Genomic DNA, 21,934 nt, shown 5'->3' with positions numbered 1-21,934 from the left:
ATGCTATTGTGTTCGGGACATAGAACGCCTGACAGAACATAAACGGCACCATTACGGGGGGAGGGGGGGGGGGAGGCAGAAGAAGAGAATGACAGCTGGAGAACGGCAGGAAAGAGGCGCTTAGAGGGGGGAAATGATGGCGGTCTCCAGTCCAGAACAGGAACAGCTAAGATCCTGCAGGACCCCCAAACTTCCAGGACCCCAGCTTGGAGGAGAAACCACCCGGGGAGGGGGAGACGGCCTTCTGTTGGTGTGTGTTTTGAACTGAACTACACTGGAACTGTGTAAATTCATTTCATTAGTGATGTTGGGCTTAAAGACCTGAACTGTGACGGGAAAATGAAATGTGAGGAGCAGAATCAGACGTTCAGACATGGGATGGAAGACGGGCTGAGAATAAATGAGGAGAATTTCTATTTACATTCAAATCTGGATTCAGAACCTAAGAATGGAGCATAAAGCATCAATAATGCAAACCTTTGAAGGTCGTCTTGGAAAAGCTCCGCCCCACTTTCTGCTCTCACAAAGCTCCACGGGGACATTTATGGACCAGACTGAAAATCAATTTGGAGCTCTTTAACCTCGTCGAAATGAATTAAGACGGAGCGAGCATTAGCTCCTCCCCCCATCAGACTCACTTCCCTGTATGGAGCGGCACTTTGCGCTCATGGTCAGCGTGTGTTTGCATCCATCTGATCCACAGACAGAATCCTCCAGACGTTTAGGGTTTAATTCCTGCAGCAGAACCAGCGTGAATGAAAGTTCTGTCCTGTGAGTCAGAACTCCGGTTCTGCAGCTTTTCTAAGAAAGTCAGCAGCTCTGTGTCACTATGTGTCAACCAGGGGGTGTCAGATTACAGACGTGTGTTTTTTCACTTCATAATAAATAATAATACATTTAAATGTGGCATTACTCTCTAAGCTGAGACAAAAATGAAGGGGTTCTTCTTCTAGAAGGATCCAGAACAACCTTTCCCAAAAGAACAGCAGGTCTGGTTAGAAGAAAGTGTTTGAGCCCAAAAACAAAGTCAGGATGCTGAAGAGGTAGAGCGTCCAGCCACCAAGCCCCTGTTTTATGGAATAAACTCCCAGCTCATGGAAGAGAGGCCGACTCAGTTTCTACATTCAAAGCTAGACTGAAAACATTCCTCTGTGGACAGGATTATTGTCAGACTAGTTAGTATTCAGAGATTATTTAACTTAATGTTAATGTGTTTAAATTAAACTTAATAATAACTATTTCTTCTAAAAGGCTGCTAGAAGTTGAAGCTGGGGTAACTATGGTGCTCTGGGGTTCTGTCCTCTTTCCTTTTTTACTTCTACCCTTCCTCTTCTCTATTCTTGATCATTATTCATCATTTAGTTCTCCATGCCTCTGTTTGGGGCAGTGATTCATGTATTGTCCCTCTTTTCCTCTCCCCTCCTGGGGAGTGGGAGTGCTTCCAGACTCCAGTTGGCTCATCCGTGCTCCAGTTCCTGACCGTTTACCTCGTCTCTGGGTTCTGGTCTGATCCAGGTCTGCTTTTAGTCTGGTTCTGGTCTGATCCAGGTATAGTTCTGGTCTAAACCAGGTCTGGTTCTGGTCTGATCCAGGTCTGGTTCTGGTCTGGGTTCTGGTCTAGGTTCTGGTCTGGGTTCTGGTCTGAACCAGGTATAGTTCTGGTCTAAACCAGGTCTGGTTCTGGTCTGATCCAGGTCTGGTTCTGGTCTGGGTTCTGGTCTAGGTTCTGGTCTGGGTTCTGGTCCGAACCAGGTCTGGTTCTGTATAAAAACATTTTTTTCTGGTATAAAAGCAAAGCTGTCCTTTCACTTGTCAAGACCCCCCCAGCAGGAAGTGGTCAGGAGCTCTGTTGCCCCCCCATGTGACTTTTTCTGCTGGAACCGTCAAAGATCCAAGAGGGTTCTGAGGACTGAAGTTCCACGCTGAAATGTTCCTTCAGAGAACCCTGAGCTTCATCCCTGAAACGTCTTCATCAGCTACATACCTGCTGCAGCTTCAGAGCGGAGGTCACCTGTTCCTGCGTCTGTCATCAGCTGCTCCACAGAACGCCATCAGCTCCACGCCGAGACCTTGAAGCTGCAGAACTCCGCCCCCTGCTGGGCGTGAAGCGGCGTCATGCAGAGCAGCAGACCTGCTGATCAGAAGTTCCCAGGTTTCACGCTGCTTCAGCTCTGCTTTCCCTGCAGGTCATGTTTCTGATCGCGGCACTCAGTGAGCCCCCCCCTCGCCACCGTAGACGCGTAGCTGCGTCTCCATCTCCTTCTGAATGACTCTGCCCCCCCTCCCTCCTGCAGCTTGTTGCTCGCCACACTGGCTCCTCCCCCTGCAGCTGAACACGCTGATGCTCCAATGGGGAGAGCTGACACACTCACATCAGCTCTCACACACCTGACCCCCCCAGCAGTGGGACGACCCCCCCAATCCATCCTGCAATGTAAAAGTAATCTGACGATGAAGACGAGAGAAGGTGAAGTAAAAACTCAGTTAGAGTTCAAAGCTGAGATGAAATGGAGAAGCCGACACACACACACACACACACCCACACACCTACACACAGACACACACATCTACACACACACCTACACACAGACACACACATCTACACACACACCTACACACAGACACACACATCTACACACATACATCTGCACACACACACACACACACACAAACACACACACAGACACACACACCTACACACATACATCTGCACACACACACACACACACACACACACACACACAAACACACAAACAGACACACACACGATGAACAGATCCTAAAAGGTTTTAGCAACAAAAGTCCATTTTCCTCCGAATAATAAACCTTTTTTCTGCTCGTTCATGAAATGACTTTGAATGAATAAAAACTCTAGAAATCTTCCCATGATGCATTGGTGTTGAAAGTCTTCAAAGTTTACCTGCAGCTCAGCAGCCACACCTGTGCTCAGACAAAGCTGTCATTACTGGATGAAGAACTGGGACAGGTGTGGCCCCGCCCCCTTAAAATGAAGAGGACTGTGGTCGAGTCCGGCAGGTTCTAGGACAGAACCTTTCCACCGGGTTCTGGCGTCTATCAGATGTTTGGTTCTGCAGGCTGGAACATGTGGAGGAGACGCACAACCACAGCAGTGTCATTCTGCACAATTGTGGCTTGTGTTTCCATAGAAATGTGTTCTAGTTGCTATGGAGGACAGAATGAATGAGGGACCTGCAGGTCAGCGGTAAGCCTGCAGCATCAAACTCCTCATCACACGATGGTAGACGTGACCGTTCAGATCCTGAACAGACGCTGCAGACGTCCTGCCACGGACGGCGGCTGCTTTCTAGCCTCTAAGGAACGCCGCGTCCCTCCGCTCCTCCCCCATTTCCAGCTCATCCCATGAATACGACAGCAGCCGGACGGCCGGCCTTCAGCAGTGAACCGGGCGCTCGCCCCTCTGTGGAGCAGTGACCGTCCTGACCTTTGGGGTCTTTCCTTTTCTCCCTTTACATTCAGACGTATAGCAGTTCTGTCTGGTTCATCAGCTTCTTACCTTCTGGTAGGATCCTGGTTGGAGGTAGCAGCTGACTCTCTACCCGCTCTCTGGTGATCGGGCTCTCAGGGGTCTGCTGGAGTCCACGCCAACAATCTCAGGCCCTCTCTCCCACAAGAAATCAGGTATTTGGAGGAGCAATGCAGACAGTTAGCCCCCCCCCCCACATGCGTTTAACTGTTTAGGTGCCGTTGCTAAAGAGAACAGCTGCGACTTCCTGTGGCATGACTGAAACTCAACCAATAGCAGACCAATAGCCTCAGACGCCGGCGCTTTGGGCCAGACCTTCAGAAACAGCGGGGCGCCTTTCTGCCGCCGGGTTTGAACCGGACGCTCACACCGGAGCGGCTGCAGCGCCACACTGTGCTCCCACTGGGGGGCTTCAACCTCCTACCTGGAGCAGCTTCTCCCTCACTTTGTTGTAGGCCTTCAGCCAGCGGACTCTGGACGGGGAGCAGGGTGGAGGCGTGGCCTCCGAGGAAATGGGGGGGCTAAAAAGACATTTCAAAAGAGACAGTTTTGTTGTTTTTTCACATCAGACAACAAACAAATGGATGTGGAGATGCTAACACTGCTATGCTAGCAGACCAGCAGCGATGTGATGAAGAGGTGGAGCCAGCAGCGTCTTCTACGCACCGTTTCTCCTCACAGATGTCTGCGGATGCCACGGAAAGGTTTTCCTGCAAATCCTTGTTGGAGCCGGGCTCTGGGGGGGCATGCACCTCTTTTTCAACATCATCCTCGTTCCACGAGTCGTTGCCCCGGGGGGGTCTGGGCTCTACTCGCTGGACGCCCTGGAGCTCAGAGCTAGGCTGGGAGCTGGTGGGGCTGAGGTTTCCAGAAGAATCCCGGTGACTGCTGTCCGGGGGGCTGTGGAGATGCCAGATGGATGTCACTGAGCAGTCATGAAGGCAAAGATCCACACAGGTTAGAATGTTCTTTTCATTCAGAATATTGGAATTCATACTGGAGCAGCTTAGATCCACAGGGAGACGACTGACCAACTGAAGGAAACCATCAGCTTCATTTAGGAAAACTCACATCTGTAATTCTACTTCACAGGTTTCACCTGCAGGTTGTTTTTGAACATGTCTGCCGCGATAAAAGAGGGAGCACTGTTAAACAAGAATGTTTGGCGAGTTTGGAGGGCGGAGTCATTGATGATGTGGTTCACACCTGGAGCTGTGTGCAGGCAAGTTTGATTTCTCATGTAAATAATCGGTTGGAGGAAAAAACTTAAGGAGGAATTGGATCAGCTAAACCTGAAAAGCTGAAGATGTTTGCTCGCCATCATCTCTGTGGGCGGAGTCTCACTTTGACTTTTCTTTACCAATCATGTTGGACACTTTAAAAGCTGTTACTGAACAATAAAGACCATCTGGACTGATCTGGATCATTGTAATCAGTCCCGCTCAGGTTCTGTTTTTTGGCTGTGCAGAAGATGCCTGATGCAAACCGAGTCAGTACCCCTGAACATGTATTGATGCCACCACAGCATTTCCTGAGGGGGGCGTCTTGAATGACTGATGCTACAGCAAAGGCCTGCTGCGTTTGGGATGGTTGCTAAAAGCTTTCTGGGAGTGGAGGACGCAGCCTTCATGACAGAGAAGTGGCTGCTGTTGACTGAGGCTCCTAAGGAGCAAAGTGCTTGAAGTGATTTACTTTGTCTTGGTTTGCAGCCAAATGGCTTTAGCTGCTCCTTTTCCTGGAGCGCCCAGCCCGCCTTCGTGCCGCTCAGCCTCATAAATCTATGGTTACATTCGTTTAAACAAATTGGCTGAGAACTGGACATAACTCAGAGGAGTTTAGGGGACAAATATGGGAGGGGGGCTAATAAATAAAAGCTCTTTCGTTCTCTGTGATTCCATCTCAGTCTGAAAACCTCTTAGTGTGGTGGCAGAAACGCTCCGTCTTTACATTAAATACACTCATGGCCTTTTTAGAGGAGTTTCCATATGTTGGGAGTCTACAGGAGAGGGTGGGGGTGGGAGGGGTCAACAGGGTGTACATACTATGAGGACGTCACAGCGGGGACACATGGAGTAAGGTAGAGGTTGTGTCTTCTATCATACAGGTACTGGCCTTTTTGCTGCCTCCTCTGCCAGCAGCGTCTTGGGCCGCTCTGCCGCCAAACCGTCATGCCAGCTGCCAGAAGTTCTGGCTTCAGGCTCTTCTGTCTTCTTCTTGGGTTGTGGTTTGTCCAAGCTGTCTGTCAGGGAGGGGCAGCCGGACTGTGGCGTCTGTGCTAATGTGTCGCAGCTTCCGGTTTTGGAGGTTTCTGTTGGTCCTTCTGTCTCACTGGTATCTGCACTCTCAGTTTCCTCAGAACCTGGAGAAGGTTTATCCGACTCATCTTTTAGACTCTCGGGTTCGGTTTGGGCTGTGACATTAGGGGATGTGGATTCTGGCTTGGGGGACTCGGAGCTCCCAAACACTGAGGTCAGTTTTAGACCAAAATTTGACAAAGATCCCGAAGCGTCATCCTTTGCTGCTGGCTTCTCATCCTGGAAAATGTTAGCTGAGAGGGTTTTCAGTCCAGCAAACAGTCCGCTGTCAGTTTGGCATTGCTGTGGCAAGTGGACAGCAGAGGTTGGAGATGTTGAGGAGAAAAGAGATCCAAAAGCAGCCGTGCCTTGGGTAGTGACAGACATGAAGTCCAACTTTGTTGTACTGAGAGGAGGTTTGTCAAATGCAGCTTTAGCATTGGGGGCTGAGGGAGGAGCCTCCTCCTCAGACTGGGCAGGGCCTGTTTCTTCTAAATGCTCATCATATCCATGTTCTTGTGAAGAACTGGGACATTTTGGAGCAGGAACTGAACTGTCGTTTGCTTCTGTGTCAGCCTCGTCTTTCTGTTTGGCTACCTCTACACGTCCACTTTCAGACGTCTCAGAGTTCTCTGTACTTTGAACTTTTTTGAGTCCAGGTCGACATTCTGCATCCTCTGTGCCTTCAGAGGCTTTCCTACTTTCAGGGGGGTTCTTTGGTTCAGGATCAGTGTCTGGCTGTTTAGGTTGCTCAGCTTTTGTTGCTTCTGGACCTCTGAACATCCCAAACAGATCACTTGTGAGGGATTCTGTTGTAGTCCCACTTGAAAGACCAAAAAACAAGGTTTTCTGTTGTTGCTGCTGTTGAGGCTGACGAGGAGCAGAGGCTGATCCAAAAAGGGATCCAGGTGAGCTCGAAAAAAATCCACCAACTGTTGGAGATTTACTGGATGCACTTGGGGACGAAAACATGGACATGAAGCCAGAAAATGGAGCTGGTTCAGGAGGCTTCTGTTGCCCTTGTTGTCTTGGACAATAAGGACCAGCCATCCTTGGATCACCCATGCGTGGACCAGCCATGCGTGGATCAGCCATGCGTGGACCAGCCATGCGTGGATCAGCCATGCGTGGATCACCCATGCGTGGACCAGCCATGCGTGGATCAGCCATCCTTGGATCAGTCATCCTTGGATCAGCCATGCTTGGATCAGTCATCTGTGGACCCGGTGGGCATATTGGAACTGGCCTTGCTTGTTGCTGTGTGGGGCAACTAGGCATGCTTGTGCTCTCTTCCACACTTCTGTCTTCATTTGATCCTACTTCAAAAGAAGAGTCCTTTTCAAATGTTTTCTCCAGAGTGGAAACCTGGACTTTTGCATCAGTTGGTTCCTGTACAGTTTCAGAAGATGCAAGGTTCAAGTCTTCTGCAGTAGCTTCAGGCTTAACCTCTGCAGTGGGTTTCTCTGTTGTTTTTATCATACTCATATCTCTGGTTACTTCCTCTGTATCCTGGACTACCAGTTCTTTGGTAAAACTGTTCTCTGAATCAACATTTACCGGCATTTCTTCAGCTGCAACTGTCAACGCTTCATTGTTAGATTTTTCAGCATCTGCGTCGGCCTGATGTTCTTCAACTTTCAAAGCTTCATCTTTGAGCTTCTCCATATCTGCTGGTTGTTCCTCATTTGGCGTTTTGAAAGTTTCATCTGGCGCTTCCACATCTTTCTTGATGGTTTCTTCTTCACCAGTGACACTCTTCACGGGCTTTTCAGCTTCCTTCTCTGACCCTGTGAGGCTTTCCTCCCCCTCAGAAACACTTTTGATATCAGCCACATCAGCTGCATGAAAGCCTGTTGGCCGTTCAACAGAATCTATTAAGGTTTCCGGTGTCTCACTGGAGTCTTTTTGTTCTGTTGGACTTTTCATTTGAGCTCTGACAGATTCCCCATCTGTGCTACTCGTTTGTAAAATATCTTTGTCTGATTCAGGAACTGTTTTCTCAACATCAGAAATACATTTTTCTTCAGTTAATTCCCCCACAGTTACCGACTCCATGGCTCCTACTGGGTGCTGGTCCACTTGTCTCAGTTTTTCTGGTAAATCAGTACTTATGTTTGATAAAGAAAGTTCCTGTTTGGTGTCTTTGTGCACTTCCTCACACAGATCTGATTTGCGGACCAGAACTTTATGCAGAGTCTCAGAGTTTGTAGAAACGTCTTTGGTTGGCTCTTGAAGATCATTGCATTCCTGCTGGACACGAACTTCCTCTTCAAATGATGGAGGAAGCGATTCAGAGGGAACACAATCATCAGATTTTTCTAAAACAACTTCTGTCTCTTTGGGTTTTACTGGTTCTGGCTCTGGCTCAGTTTTTGTTTCCCCCAAGAAAGACATTCCAAACAGGCCAAAGCCAGTCTTGAGTTTGCTGCTGTCAGAATTCTCTCCCAGCGAGAAGACAGAAGAAGCTTTAAAGATGCTGTCTGATTTCTGCGATGTTGCAGGTACCTCTGATGCTTGTTTACCTTGTTCACCGGAGATAGTCATTAGTCCCTTTGCAGAAATCTCAGGAGCAGTGGTTCTTGGTGGTGTTGCCGTGGGTCCAGGTGCTTTGGGTCCTGTCTGAGACTGAGCGGCGACACCACCAAACTTGGAAAATAACCCAATTCCTGGGCTTTCTTTTTGCATTGAAGAACCCGTTAGAATGCCACCAAATAGAGAAGATCCAGTGGGAGGTCCTCTTGGTGGGACACCAATCCCCACGTGACTCCTGGGGCTAGGTGTTGGCTGAGGAGGAGAAGAACCAAACATTGAAAATAGGCCTTTTCCTGGAGGTTCTCTGGGTAGAGGGCCTTTGGGCTGGGAACTTCCAGCAACCGGACCTCTTGGGGGTGACTGACCAGTGGAAACTCCAAACATAGAGAGCAAACCTTTTCCTTGAGGTTCCTGTGGGACTGACTGTGGAAGTTTGTTTTTGGAGTCAGTTGAGGGAGGGGCCCCAAACATTGAAAGTAGACCTGTCCCAGAAGTTTCTTTGGCAGTTGGGCCAGGAATAGATGCACAAAGTCCAGACGGTCCACTTGGGGAGGAAGTCTGTTGTGGCATTGCAGTCGAATTACTGAACAGAGAAAAGATTCCTCTTCCCGTTTGCTCAGACTGTTGGGCCTTGGTCTCATTGGCTTTTGTGGCAGAACCATCGTCCTTTGCTGGAAGTGTCACAGGACTGGGCTCAGGTACAGATGTAGAGACTTCACTTTCAGCTTTGTCTTGAATCTCCTGAACCTCTTCGCTAGTTTTAGCAACTGATGGTTCTTCTTTCAGTGACAAACTACAAGAATGCTGGACTTCTTGAGGGATGACAGTTTCAGAAGATGCATCTTTGTCTTTTTCAGTCATTTCTTGAAGTAACTGAACATCTTTGGATGTTTTTTCTTCTAGACTGGTGTTTTCTGCCTGGCAGGCCAGGTGACCAGCAGGTTCAGCTGCTTCTAGCTGTGCCACGTCTGAAGTCGATTTTTCTTCAGGGGAAATCATTGGAAGCTGCAGCTCAGAAGGATCTACTTTTCCTTTCAGCTCTGAAATAGTAGCCTCCACTGGGGAGATTTTCTCGGTCAATAAGCACTTTGAACCTTGTTCCTCTAGACGTGTCTGATTGTCCGAGATTTCTGAAAACTCTGGTACACAGCTATCCCTGCCAAATGGCTCAATAGAAGCGTTATTATTGATGCTTTCCACAGACTTTACATCCTCAGAAATATCAGACTGTGCAACCGTCTCAGGCAAAGGATCTTTCCAGTCCCCTGGTGTAGTTGCTCCTAGGATGGTCTCTTCAGGGACACCAACCTTTGACAAATCAGGCTTGCTGCATTCACTGAACTCATGTTCATCTGTTTCTTCTTCTGGAGAACTTGCTGCTGAGACAAAGATATGAGGCAGTCGCATGTGGGGTTTGGGCTCATTAGTCTCATGCTCCACACCTGTAGAAGGTACTTCTGAGGAATGAATGCCAATATAGACCGACTTTGGATGAATCTTTTTATTCTCTGTTTGCAAGACTGCTGCTGAAGCCTTAACATTTATGGTAACATCTTCCAACTTGGACTGTTTTGCCTCCTCAGACCTTGGCTGTTGTGAAAAGTCTATTTCATTTGTGACTGCAAAGGTCTCTTTAGTCATTTCTTCAGACAATGTTTGAGAGGGTTTAGATGAACCATCAATGCATGGACTTCCTTCTAGCGTTTCTGTATCTGCTAGTTCAACTGAAGACGATTTCTCCTCCAGTGCCTCTTTCACTGGCCTTTGTGGTTGCTGATGATTTTGAGAAGAAGGTGGCTCCACCTGCATGGCTGCACTCTCATCTCCAGCTGGTTGTGTTGAAAAACCTTCAGGTGTGACCGGTGGAAAGGTAATTTTATACTGATCCTTTACAGGTACCTCAGTGCAAGGCAGAAGACCTGACAGTGAGGGACTTTGTGGGAGCGAAGCATTTGTTCCAGGCGCTTTAGGCACTGGAGTAGCTGGGTCAACCATATTTTCTGAAGTATTTCTTCTACTGTGATCTACAGGCTGGGACACAGTCTCAGCGTGATAGGATGAAACAGCGGATTGGGATTCCAAACCAGTATATAATGATATCAATCCTTTGACAGAAGTGCTTCCCGTTTCCCCAGCCTGCTGTTCTTTGGATGTAGGTTCAAGCCTGTTGTCTGCAGCCATCACAGCCTCGGGCCTCACAGCTGGCTGTGATGCAGCTGTGCTGACTGGTGAGGTGGACTGAACTGAAGGCGGAGAACTTGGTTGCACGGTTACTGCCTGATGAGGCTGGACAGTAACATGGCCTTGTGGCTGCATTACTCCAGGAACTGGGAGAGCTGTTCTGCTTTGAAGAGGAGTTCCTGTCTGAGAACCGAAAGAAACAGATGGAGGAACAGCTTGGTGTCCAGCATGTTGTGGTGAGAGAGAGATTGCAGAGGGCGCCTGTCTTGAACCATCATCGTACTCCTCTGTGCTACCATAGCTATCCACCGTGATCTGCTTCAGAAGAACTTTGGGTCTTTGGGCTGTTTCCCGCTGAAGTCCTGAACCTTGATGTGTTAATACCGGATCCAGAGGCTGAGAGTTTGCAGTGGATGAAGTTGAGCTAGGTTCCAAAGAAGAATGCTGAAATTGTTGTTGGGAAATTTGACTTTGTGTTAAAAGATGTGTGCTTAGAGACTCGGGTCTCTTGGATTGGACATGCTCGTTGTTGACCTGTGGATAAGCAACGTCAGGAGACGGTTTCTTCCATTCAAGGTTCTGCAGCATCTGATGAGCCTGTGTTGAAGCCAAAGGTGAAGGTGATACTTGTCCCTGTCCTGTTATCGATTTCCTTCCTTGATGCATTTCAGGCTTAGTTTGTGTCTGTTCATGAGCTGAATATTCTCCATTAAGTGATGACATTTGAGTTTCAGACAATAAAGCTTGAGTTCTCCCTAAATTTGTAGAAGCTGAATGAATACTTTGCTGTGACAAGTATATAGCATACTGAGAAGAAAAAGAAATATAATAAGGGACAACATCCTTAACTTCCTGATGGTCACAGGCTGATGTTTTCTTGTCCAGAGTTAGATCAACAGCACCAATCATTTTTTTATTTCCTAGTTTTGTTGCAGTTTGTCTTCTTTCACAAGAATCCTGCTTCAATTTCCTGTTGGTAAAGTTCACTGGCTCTCCGGTTTTCAGTTCAACACGACTGCTTGAATCGTTGGTTCTTGCAGGCCGGTCTTTTGCTGAGAAGTCCATTGGCTTGTTTTGTGGCTGGGCATGCTTGTACCTGGTCTTTGAACCAGACAAGACCATACTACAGTAATACGGAGGGATCAACCTGTGGACAGTCTCAGTCATGGTGATTTCACCAAAATTTCGCTGTCTTTGTTGACATGCAGCTGGCTCTACTACAAGCGACACACCAGCAGAATCATTTCTACAAACCGATGTCTTATTTCGGATTAATGGCAGAATCCCACTGACTGGAGTTTCAGGTGTTTCAAGCTGTTGCTGTTGGGACTTTGGAGACATGTCCAAGAAGCCCCTGATGGAATTGGCAGGTGCTGTGGTTTCTTTAGATTCACCGCTCACAAATCTTTGCTGAAAGTCTCTTTGTGGTCTCACCACTGTTGTCTGTTGCATTTTGGGAAACTCTTGGGAGTGCTGAGCTTTCACAATAAGCGGCACACCTACTGGATCTGTTTGAGAATCTGTTAGATCTGATGGTCTAACGCATACCAGTGATAGAATATCTGAACACTGTACTGCTGTTTCAGATTTACCTGCTTTTGTGGACATGTCAACCGTGCCTTTAACAGAGTTTGCTGGTGCTGAGCTCCATGTATAAGTTTGGAATGTGGACTGTGAAAACCCAGATTGATGCAGTGCAACATTACAGACAGGTTGTTGCTGCAGAAAAGGGAGAGTAACTCTGTTAGCATTTGGCCATTTTTGTGCAGTAAGCACATTCTGAAATGTTTTTTCTTTCCTAGGTTCTAATAATTTTGGCTCAACTACCAGGGGAATACCCACAGAACCTCTCCTTAAAGCTGCCTTCACACTTGGTTTATTGAGCAGTGAGACTGCTTCATCAGGAGAGCCTTCAGTTTTGTTCAGGACCTCTGGAGATAGTTTGGGTGACATGTCCAGTACTGCAGTCACAGCAGCGTTTGAAAATGATGTCTCGATTGTTTGTCTGGGGGCAAATGACAGCGATGTTAAGGGGCTCAGGACCCCATGTTTGCTGTGCTGATTAAGGACAGAGTCAGAGCAGTCCAACTGTGCACTTGAAGGTGAGCTGACTGTAAAGTCACCTGATGGTAAGTTGACAGGAATGTTTAATGCTGGAGCAACCTCTTTGGAGCTGGTGAAATTTTTCATGGCTGTGTCTTTGGTGGTCATCCCTGAACCTGATGGCTCCTCAAGAGTTGTTAAAATAATAAAAGCTGGTTTTTGTTCATGTGACTCTGGTGACAAAGGCCCAGATGTCAAGTCAATCGATTCTTGCTGAGAAGTCTTGTCAGTTTTCACACTAGCTAACTGTTTTCTTCTGGTCAGGGGAAGAGCTTCACAGACAGGATCCATTGAAGGCACCTCTACTTGCTGGGCTTTGGTTTTCACTGACATGTCTAACGCAGCTTTGATTAGGTTTGCCGGTCCCGTGGACGTCTGATAACCTTGGATTTTTTCACATGACTGATACAGAGGTCTTGATGCTTGTCCCTTGGTATCACAGAGAATCTTTCGAGCTGAAGGAATTGATGGGGTTTGTGGTTTAAGCTCTTTCTGTTCCTGCATGTCCACCTGTTTCTTTATAACAGGGCTAAGTAGTGGGGATGAACATATGGGTAGGGGTGCTTCAGGTTTTGCCTTTTGTTTGAGATGACCATCAAGGATGCTTGTGCCACTGGAAGAACTGTCGAGTGTAGAGATTGCTGTTCCAGGTGCAGAGGTCATCGTAGATGAAACAGTTCTTGCACTTTTTTCATGGACTTTCTGATCAGTGTGGCTCATTCCTGTCTCCTTAGAGGCACCGCGTGAGTCTGGCAGTCCAGGGATATGTGGCAGAGAAGACTTGGACACCCTTCTCTCAGATTTGTTGTTGTGACCAAATGACATTTGATGGACTACTGGTCTCTCCTGTATAGAGCTCAACTTGGGATATTCTACGTCTAAGTTTAGCCCTTCAGCATCTTCCTCTTCAGTTTGCTTAACGAGAGCCACAGCAGCTCCAGTGTTGTTGGACAGGTCCACATTTGTTTCACAATCCATCAGTTTTTTCTCTTTAAATCTTTTCAACTTGTACTTTGTGTAATCAACAATCTCAGTCTGTTTTTTAGCCTCCACACTGGCCTCAGCTGCTATCGCTTGTCCTGTATTTTTGGCTACTGCTGGAGAAAAATCTAGAACTTTGTTGCCTATATGGGAGTCAAAGTAAGGGTAAAGGGCTTTTTGATTTCTGTTGAAAAGGTAGGCTTCACTGGATGCAGTTCCAGTGTCATTCAGTATATTAAGCTTTGGCGTGACCTTCTTTGGGGGTTCTTGCTGCAGATTTTGAGCCTGACAGCATGTTTGGCCCGGTGCTGACCTGGTTCTTTGCTTCCCTGTGGCCGTGCTCCCATTGGTCAGGGAAAACACTCTTGGCTGTGCTGCCTGTGATGGCTGTCTTGTTAGAAAGGGTCTCTGTGAGGAAATAGAAGGGTCAGTTAAGGCCTGTTGCGGGGGCGCTGTGCTGTGTGTGCTGGTAGACGGGGGCGAGGGCAGCTTCTTCTCCATCTGAACAGGTCCTGGTATTTTTGACACTAATGATGTTGCAGACACAATCTTTGACGTGTCCAAGGGCTTTCTAGATACACAATTAGAAGAAGTTGGTGTTCTTGACAGTTTATCGGTCTCAGTAGTATTGTATGAGGGCTTTAAGTCTGCCCGTTGTCGCGCATGGGGATGATCTGTGTCATCCACACACCCAATCTTAATTTCTGGAATGCGTGTTTTGGTTGCTGGGGAGGTCTGTCGTGGGGAAGGCACAGAGGACAGGCTGGGTGATGGTAAAAGCACATCTTTAACTGCCTGTTCCTTCCAGTACGGCCCTCCACGACCTCCCTTCAGAGACTTCAAACTAAAATCTGCTGCTTCGATTGGCTCCTCTCTACAGCTGAAACCACTCTGTACCGATTCCGTCTTTATCTTTTTAAGCTTGTACACGGTGAAGTCCACAGGTTGAGAGGATAAAGACTCCTGAAACATTTGTGAGAAGCTTTCTAAATTCATGTTCATCAGTTTTTCCCCTTTACTAAGGGCAGAGCTTAAATCCACAGCGGCTTCAGATGCTAATGATTTATTCTCCTGCTGGTGTGGAGTCCAGAAGTCTTCACCCTCATCATTGAGGGGGATTTTGAAGCCACAAAGGGTCACTTTATCAGTTTCTTTCTGTTTTAGAATGGTAGCAATATTTTCTGTGATATTTCCAAGGGCTTGCATATCTTCTTCTGTGGCACAGGCGTAGAGATGCCCACCAGATTTGTCTGTTAAAAGAGAGTAAATGTAGTCTCCATGGGTGTAAACATAATAGCCACAGTCCCCCACCTCGGCTGGCCACCACAGCCCTTGTTCCAAGAGGGACAGCCATTGCTGGTACCACTCAGTATCATCTAAATGTGCGTCTGCATCGGCCTCCCCCGCAGCAGCAACAGATGTGCTTAAATTCAGAGCACCACGTCTCAAATCAACTGGACCCTTTTTGGCAGCAAGTCGTTTTAAAAAGGCAGTGGCCGTTTTCAGGTCAAAGGTCTCATTGTTTAAATGCTTGTTGGCTGAACTGTTTTCCATGGCTTTGCTGCACGGCGATGCACTGCATTCTGTAAGAGATTGGCATCTACTTAATCTACTCTTTACTTTTTCTGTGGAGAGGTCAAGAGCATCCCCTCTAGCAGTCCAGAGATTTCTGTTGGCGCCAAGACCCTTCAGATTGTCGCAGCTGCTCCAGGGCTTCCTGTCTCTACAAGTCATGTCAAACAAAACTAGATCTTCATCTGTGTCCAGAAAACGGTTCCTGCTCTCAAAAAGATGAGCAGCAGAATGTCTCCAGGGATGTGAAGGCACATCAAACGCAGTGATGTTCATTTCTTGGGGATTAAGTTGTACATGATTCTGACACAGAGATGCTGTGAGGGGTGGTGGTGTGTGTCCTTGCAATGGCTGGTTCTTATTCTGACATGGAGAAGCAAGGGCTTCAGCGAGGACATATTCATTTAGTTGTTGCCACAAGAGAGCTTCTATCAGACACTGGTGCTCGTAAAGCTCTGCTGGAAGAACGCCATGCTCTGTAAAGTTATAAAGGAGGTCCTTGTAACCGTATTCGTTTTCTGTCCCGTACAAGAGGCGCTGGAGTTCCTCAAGATAACGCAGGGTTAGAGACATTGTAGGGTCTTGCCTACTCTGAGAATGGAAATTGCCCTCACCGTTTTCCACCATTGCATTAGCTGCATCAGAAGCAGTGGTGGGTGTGGATGAACTGGAGGAGATCCCATCTGTACTCTGGAGCTTTGAAGGAACTACACCTTCTTTCTCCTTATTGGAGTCTGTTTTCAGAATTCTGGACAATAAACTTTGGGAGGAACTACTTAAACTAGCTTTAGGTTCCTCCTTCCCAGACAGGACTGGGGATTGCTCCTGTGTCTTTGAATGTGGTTCTTCAGAGGACGTAGAAATACCGGGCAGAACATTTTTCTGTGCTCTGCCTTTCAGATCCTTGTCACTAGTTGCTTCTTGGGTGGAATGGACATCTATCTGTTTAGTTCTCTGAATGTGAGGTCGAGCGTGACCCACATGAGGCAGTTGTTGTTGCTGTGTTGCTTGACAACTCGTGGGATCTGTGGTTGGTGATGGCTGTTCTATGGTCGATGATATTTTGTTCAAGAATCCAGAAAATAGTCCAGCGGATTCTGGTTTTGCTGGATTTAGCTTGGGTGGTTCTCCAGCCTGGGAAAGCTGAGGCGACTGGTGGTCCGATGGAACGGTGTTGCCAGGTGCAAGCTTAAGGATGCCAGAGAGCACACCCCCACTCTGAGCTGGCTGCTTGGCTGTGCTTTGCTGATTGGCCGTTGGTTGAGGGGGATGTTTTTCTTCCTGCTGTTGCTGTGGTGGTGACTGTCCAAACAGACTAGTTAAAAACCCTCCTTCCTGAGTGCTCTGGGATGCCGTTTTGTTTGCTTGCTGAGAGCTGGCCTGTGTGCTGGGCTGTTGTGGAACACTGTCACCAGATGCCAACTTATTGAGAAATCCTGACAGCAGACCACCCTGCTGTGGCTCTGGAGCAGAAGGAACAGGTTGTGGAGGTATCTGGTTCTGCCTCCTCAGAGGTTGTCTGTTACTTTGTTGGCTTTGTTGCTGGTTCTGCTGAACAGCAGACGGTTGCTGTTGGGCCGGTGGAGAAGGACCAGCTGAAAAAAGACCAGACAAGAAGCCACCTTGTTGGTTCTGAGGTTGCTGGGTTGTTGGAGGACCTTGTCTTTGCGCCTGTTGTTGAGCTGGCTGAGCTCCAGCTGCAGGTTGCTGGGTACCAACATCTGCAATCTTATTAAACCATCCTGTGAGCATCCCTCCAGGACCACTGGGTTGCTGTTGGGGAGGAACCTGATGCTGTCTCTGTAGGTTCTGTCTGTTGCCTGGTTGCTGTTTAGACTGGATCCCAGTTTTGACCGGGTGTGATGGCTGGTTTTGTGAGGACTGTGGTTGGTTTACAGGAACAGAGTCCTGATTTCCCATTCCAAACAGGCCAGACAGAAAGCTGCCCTGATTGGGCGGTGCTTGAGATGGTTGCGGGGAAGCAGGTTCTGAAAGCTTCAGTAAACCTCCAAATAACCCAGCTGGTTGAGTCCCTGCTGTTGTTGTTTTTGGTGGGGCAATCTGTTGCTTCTGGTTTGGTTGTGGGTTTGAAACTACAGGCTGCTTCTCTTGCTGATCTGGAGGTATTTTTTCTGGAGCGGGGCCTTCTCCAGAGCCTGGTTTAATCGAGCCTTGCAGAGGTCCAACTGAAGCCTTGGTCGAGTCTTGATCGAGGGTATTTGTTGGTTCGGCGGGTACAGGATGGGACTCTTGACAGGACTGAGGGGGTTGCAACACTGATACTGTATCTGTAGCTCTTTTTAACAAACCAGATAGGAGTCCTCCACTGACCGGCTCGGAAGCAGCAGGTTGCCCCTGAGCTTGGCCTGACTGGTGTTCTGCCGTTATGGGATGGTCCGTTGGTGCAGAGACGGTCTCAGAGGCAAACTTCAGAAATCCGGACAGAAGTCCTCCTGCCTGTTGTCCAGCAGAATGCTGTTCTGTTTGGGGAGACGGGGAGGCGGATGAAAATAGGCCTGAGAACAGACCACCTTGCTGGGGCTGGCTGTCCCCTCTCTGGATCTTTTTGTTGGACTCAGCATCTCCCTTCGGACACTGTGGTGCTTCTGGTTGCAGCTTTCTTTCCGCAGACATTAAGGAACTCTGATCTTGAGACACATTTACTTCACACGCAGTTTGCTCCAGTGAAGTTTGCTCTGCACTGGATGGCGTTTTCTCTGCGGTTTCCCAGAGCTTTTGGTCATTTTGTGGCTCAGTTTGACGGGTCAGAGGCACAGACGGAGTTAGCTGCTTCTTGGGAGGCTCCTTGGAGGCCTCTGTTGGTGGAACCTTGAACAGGTTAGAGAACCAGCCAGTTTCTGCATTTGCCTTTGGTCCACTTTCAAGTTGTGCAGTGCAGTTTGGAGCAGCAGGTCCAGCCGGGGCTGGGGATGGACTCTTTGAGACAGTATTACTGTCTTCACCTGTTGCAAACCTTAGAATGCCTGACAGCATGCTACCTTCTGCTTTGGGTGGGGGGGCTGTGGCTGCAATATCAGAAAAAAAGGGAATCTTTAACTTGCTCCCTAAGAATGACTCCTCTGCTGGTCTGGAGTCAGTCTGCGAAGAATTTTCCGGTGGAACAGTTGAAATGAGGGTGGAAAGAGATTTCCTAAAAGGACTGAAAAATCCCGTTTCCTCAGCAGTGGCCTCTTGTTTGGGGTCAGACACTTTCACTGCTCCTCTTTGCAGACTATCAGGCAGCTCACCAGATGACTCGGTTTCTGGAAGCAGCTCTACGGATCCACTTCCTGTATCTGGTAAAAGATCTACTGATCCGCTTCCTTGCTGTAGCTCACTAGAAGGCTGGTGTTCTGCTCTGTGGGGACTCGGGGCCCGGCTCACCGGTTGGGAGTCTTTGCCTCCACCGGAGGCATTTCTCTGCTCTGCTGACTGGGGTGACGGCTCTCGAGATGGAGGTGCACTGGAAAAGAGCCTCATAGGGCTCAGCCTCCCAAACACAGACTCGATCCCAGTCATGGACTGCTTAGAAGCGGCACCGCTGTCCGCCGCTTCGGTGCTGGCCTTGGGGGACGCCTGGTTGGTCCCAGCGGGTTCAGAGGACTGAAAAGGCATCAGAGACTGAAAGGAAAACTTTTTCTCTGTGGCAGGCTCTTGGGACGCAGGAGGAACTATGGCCACTGGGGGGGGAGGGCCACCACTTTTGGGGATGAAAGCAAGCAACTTAGTAATGCTGGATTCAGGTTGGGGGGGCGTTTGGGAGGTGGGGGGTCCTGTTGCTGAGGTTTCTGTGCTTTCGGGGCTTCCTTTGGGGATGAATGACAGCAGCTTTGAAATACTGGAGTCCGTCTGTGGGGGCTGGGGAGGCGGAGCTATCCTGGGGCCCTCTGGCTCGGTTGGGGACTTGGATCCTGTGATGGAACTCAACAGAGAGCTCATAGCAGTTTTCACTCCTGCTATGCCTTGCTCAACGGGACTGTCCTCCTTCACATCACATTTGCCCCCCCCCTCAGCAGAATCACCTCCCCCCCCGTCTAACCGGGCCTCCCTTTTGTCCACAGTTTGAGCCTCCGTCGGCAGAGGCGGAAGTTTCCTTCTCTGGGATTTGGGCATCTGTTCGTAGCCGTCGATCTCCTTCTCCTTTACAGCCAAGTACTCAGACACCGAGTGGACCAGACTCTTCAGCTCATCCATCGGGTCTATGAACTCATCTGCCGGTTCTTCCATGGGGGGGAGCAGAACCTGTTGTCCGTAAGCCGTTCCGCCTCTGCTCCGCCCCTCCAGTGGAGACATATAGCCTTCTGGGTAATAGTAGCTTTCATCCTCATAATCAGCGTCTCCTTCAGCGAAGGTCAGATCCTCCAGCTCCTCCTCGGATCCAAACGAAAACTGCATCTCATCAGAACCCACTGAGTTAAAGTCCGCCCTGACCCTGGCAGCCTCCTCCCGAGCCGCCTCCTCCTCCCGGAAAGCTGCGTAGTTCTCCAGCGTCTCCTCTAGAGCGGTTTTGGCCCACAGTCTGGTTTTATACAGGAGACTCTCTTGGTCTGACTGCTTCTGCAGCTGCTTCACAGACGGGATCATATCAATTTCAGGAGGAGAAGATTCCTCCTCAAAGCTGCCTGCTTGCCTATAAACCAGCCGCACCTCGCCACTGCCCGAGCCACGCCTCTTTTTCCTCGTCCTGCCTTGGAAGTGGGGCGTTTCCTCGGGGGAGACACTGTCCCACTCCACGGTCTGATAGAACCGGCTGGCTTTGGATCCGCCGCCGTCACTGATCCGGTAGATGATGCTTTTGTCTTCATCCTCCCACATCTTCTGCTCAGTGTCCAGATAGTCGTCCAGGACTCCTGCATCGCACACTTTATACTGACCCTCCCAATCCTCCACCCCCATGCCCGAGTCAACTGGGATAATTCTGACCCCACCCTCTCCGCTTGGCCGTCTGGGTGGAGCCATTTCAAAGAGAAAAATGCGCCATGCAGACACAGAAAAGACATGGAAAGAAAGAAAAAAGACATCAATCATAAACAGCAGATCATCCAACGAAAATGACAAGAAAGGACCCCAGAAACAAAAAGTCAGGCAGAAAAAGGATTTTCTGACAGGTTTTTGGAACTTCTCTGGGATTTTTGAGTCAAAACGCTCATTTATGCAGTTAGTTTATGAAGAGATTTCATGTCAGAGCGTCTTTTCTTAAACCCCCAAAGAAAATTCAGCATCAGAGTCGAGAAAATACAGGGAGTGGTTTAAGTCAGAAGCTCTAAGTTCACCTGTACGTCTCCTGCTCAGGGGACTGGGGGCTGCAGACGCCTCGATCCCGGCCTCTGCGTCCAATTGGGTACTGGTGGGCCGACGAGTTGGGTTGGGAGGTGTTGTAGAACGGGGGGGGTCTGTGGCCAATCTCACCGAAGCGCTCGTCAATGACACTGTCCCCGTCTTCTAAAGCTGTGTGGACGATGGAGCAGAAACCTCAGGTAAGCATCCCCAGTGCACACCAGTAAAAAGGAGCGACTCCAGCGGGATGAGACCGCACCGACACTTTCACCAAACACGGGGGGGAGTTGGAAGACGTTCCTTGAGAAAAAAGCTGATTTACGTACTCTGCTGTTCATTCCATCCAAAATAACCCCAGCTGCCTGAGGCATGGAGGCAATTTCAGACAAGAGACAGACACTTTATTAACAACAACAGACATTTTCAGTGGACTTTCCGCGCTAAACACATGCAGGTTACATGGATGAGCGAATGGATGCCGTCAAATCACAGGATGGAATGAAACAACATGGAGGAGAAGCAGGACACACCTGCAGACTCTTCCTACAAGTGCAAGTGCCACAAAAACTGGCCCTAATGGTCTATGACAACATGAGAGCCTCACATCCCTGACACAGCATACAGGCATACTGTGCCGTGTGGCGGAGGAGACATTATGGTATGGGCCAGTTATAATGGCTTCTTCCTCCATGGAAAAAACTTAACCCGTCTAACAGGCTCTCGAATGAGAAACTTGTTCCTGTCCAACATCAGCGCCTGAGATCCTAAAGGTTCTGCAGACGGTGGTCCGTTGGGCACGTTCGTGGGGGGAAAGGGACTCTCTGTTTCTGTAGCAGCTCACGCAAAAAGAACAACAGCGCCCTCCGCTGGCCGCTGTCAGTTCCTACCAGCTCAGCGTTTGATCCACTGAAAGGCCTGTTCCCGATCACATGACGTCATAGCATCAGAAATGTCATCTTAATGTACTTTAAAAATTCTGCTGATCTCTGAATAATCATTAATTGTATGATTGTTAGAATCAATTATTATAATTTGCTGCTTTATGAACATGAAACAGCAAAATTCTCTCATGACAAACATAACAGTGATGAGAAAAAGATCAATAAACAGTTTATGAGAAGAATGTGAACTCACAGCACTGGGGGGGCAGTCTTCTTCTCTGCATCTCGTTACTGAATGAAGACTGAAGGAAAGAAAAAGGGAAAACTTGTCAAATAAAGACGTTTTTTGAGATCATTAGCTTTAATGATCTGTAATTATACCAAGCTGTCACTAGGTGGCAGCAGAGCGCCACAGCTGTTTCAATGAAACCCTTGATGGTCCACAGAAACTACCCTCATCTGTCAGTCATTCCATCACCATGGAAACAAAAAGGAGCTCAAAGCTCCTCCTTGGTGGAGTCCCACCTCCATCTTGATCTCCTCTACAGATCTTCTCATTACGTCTTCCAGCTCCAACGTTCTAGTTTTCCTGTCAAGGTTCCTTCATT

General features: G+C 48.6%; 1 protein-coding gene across 3 annotated transcripts in view; it reads right to left on the bottom strand.

Annotated features, from left to right (window-relative positions):
• LOC101159330 (protein unc-13 homolog B-like) overlaps positions 1 to 21,934 on the bottom strand; it is an 89,360-nt gene that overhangs the window by 53,101 nt on the left and 14,325 nt on the right. Inside the window, exons 7-10 of one of the 3 annotated variants that reach the window (XM_023958108.1) lie at positions 21,580 to 21,628; positions 20,442 to 20,616; positions 4,172 to 4,405; positions 3,930 to 4,026 (exon numbers count right to left, since the gene is read on the bottom strand). In XM_023958108.1, the coding sequence (XP_023813876.1) occupies positions 3,930 to 4,026; positions 4,172 to 4,405; positions 20,442 to 20,616; positions 21,580 to 21,628 (555 nt within the window). The other 2 variants (XM_023958106.1, XM_023958107.1) reach the window with 2 other exon arrangements.

Source organism: Oryzias latipes, chromosome 9 (assembly GCF_002234675.1).
Source record: "Oryzias latipes chromosome 9, ASM223467v1".
Lineage (NCBI taxonomy): Eukaryota > Metazoa > Chordata > Actinopteri > Beloniformes > Adrianichthyidae > Oryzias > Oryzias latipes.
Note: the sequence above shows the minus strand (reverse complement) of the source record. Positions and strands in the feature narration are given on the sequence as shown.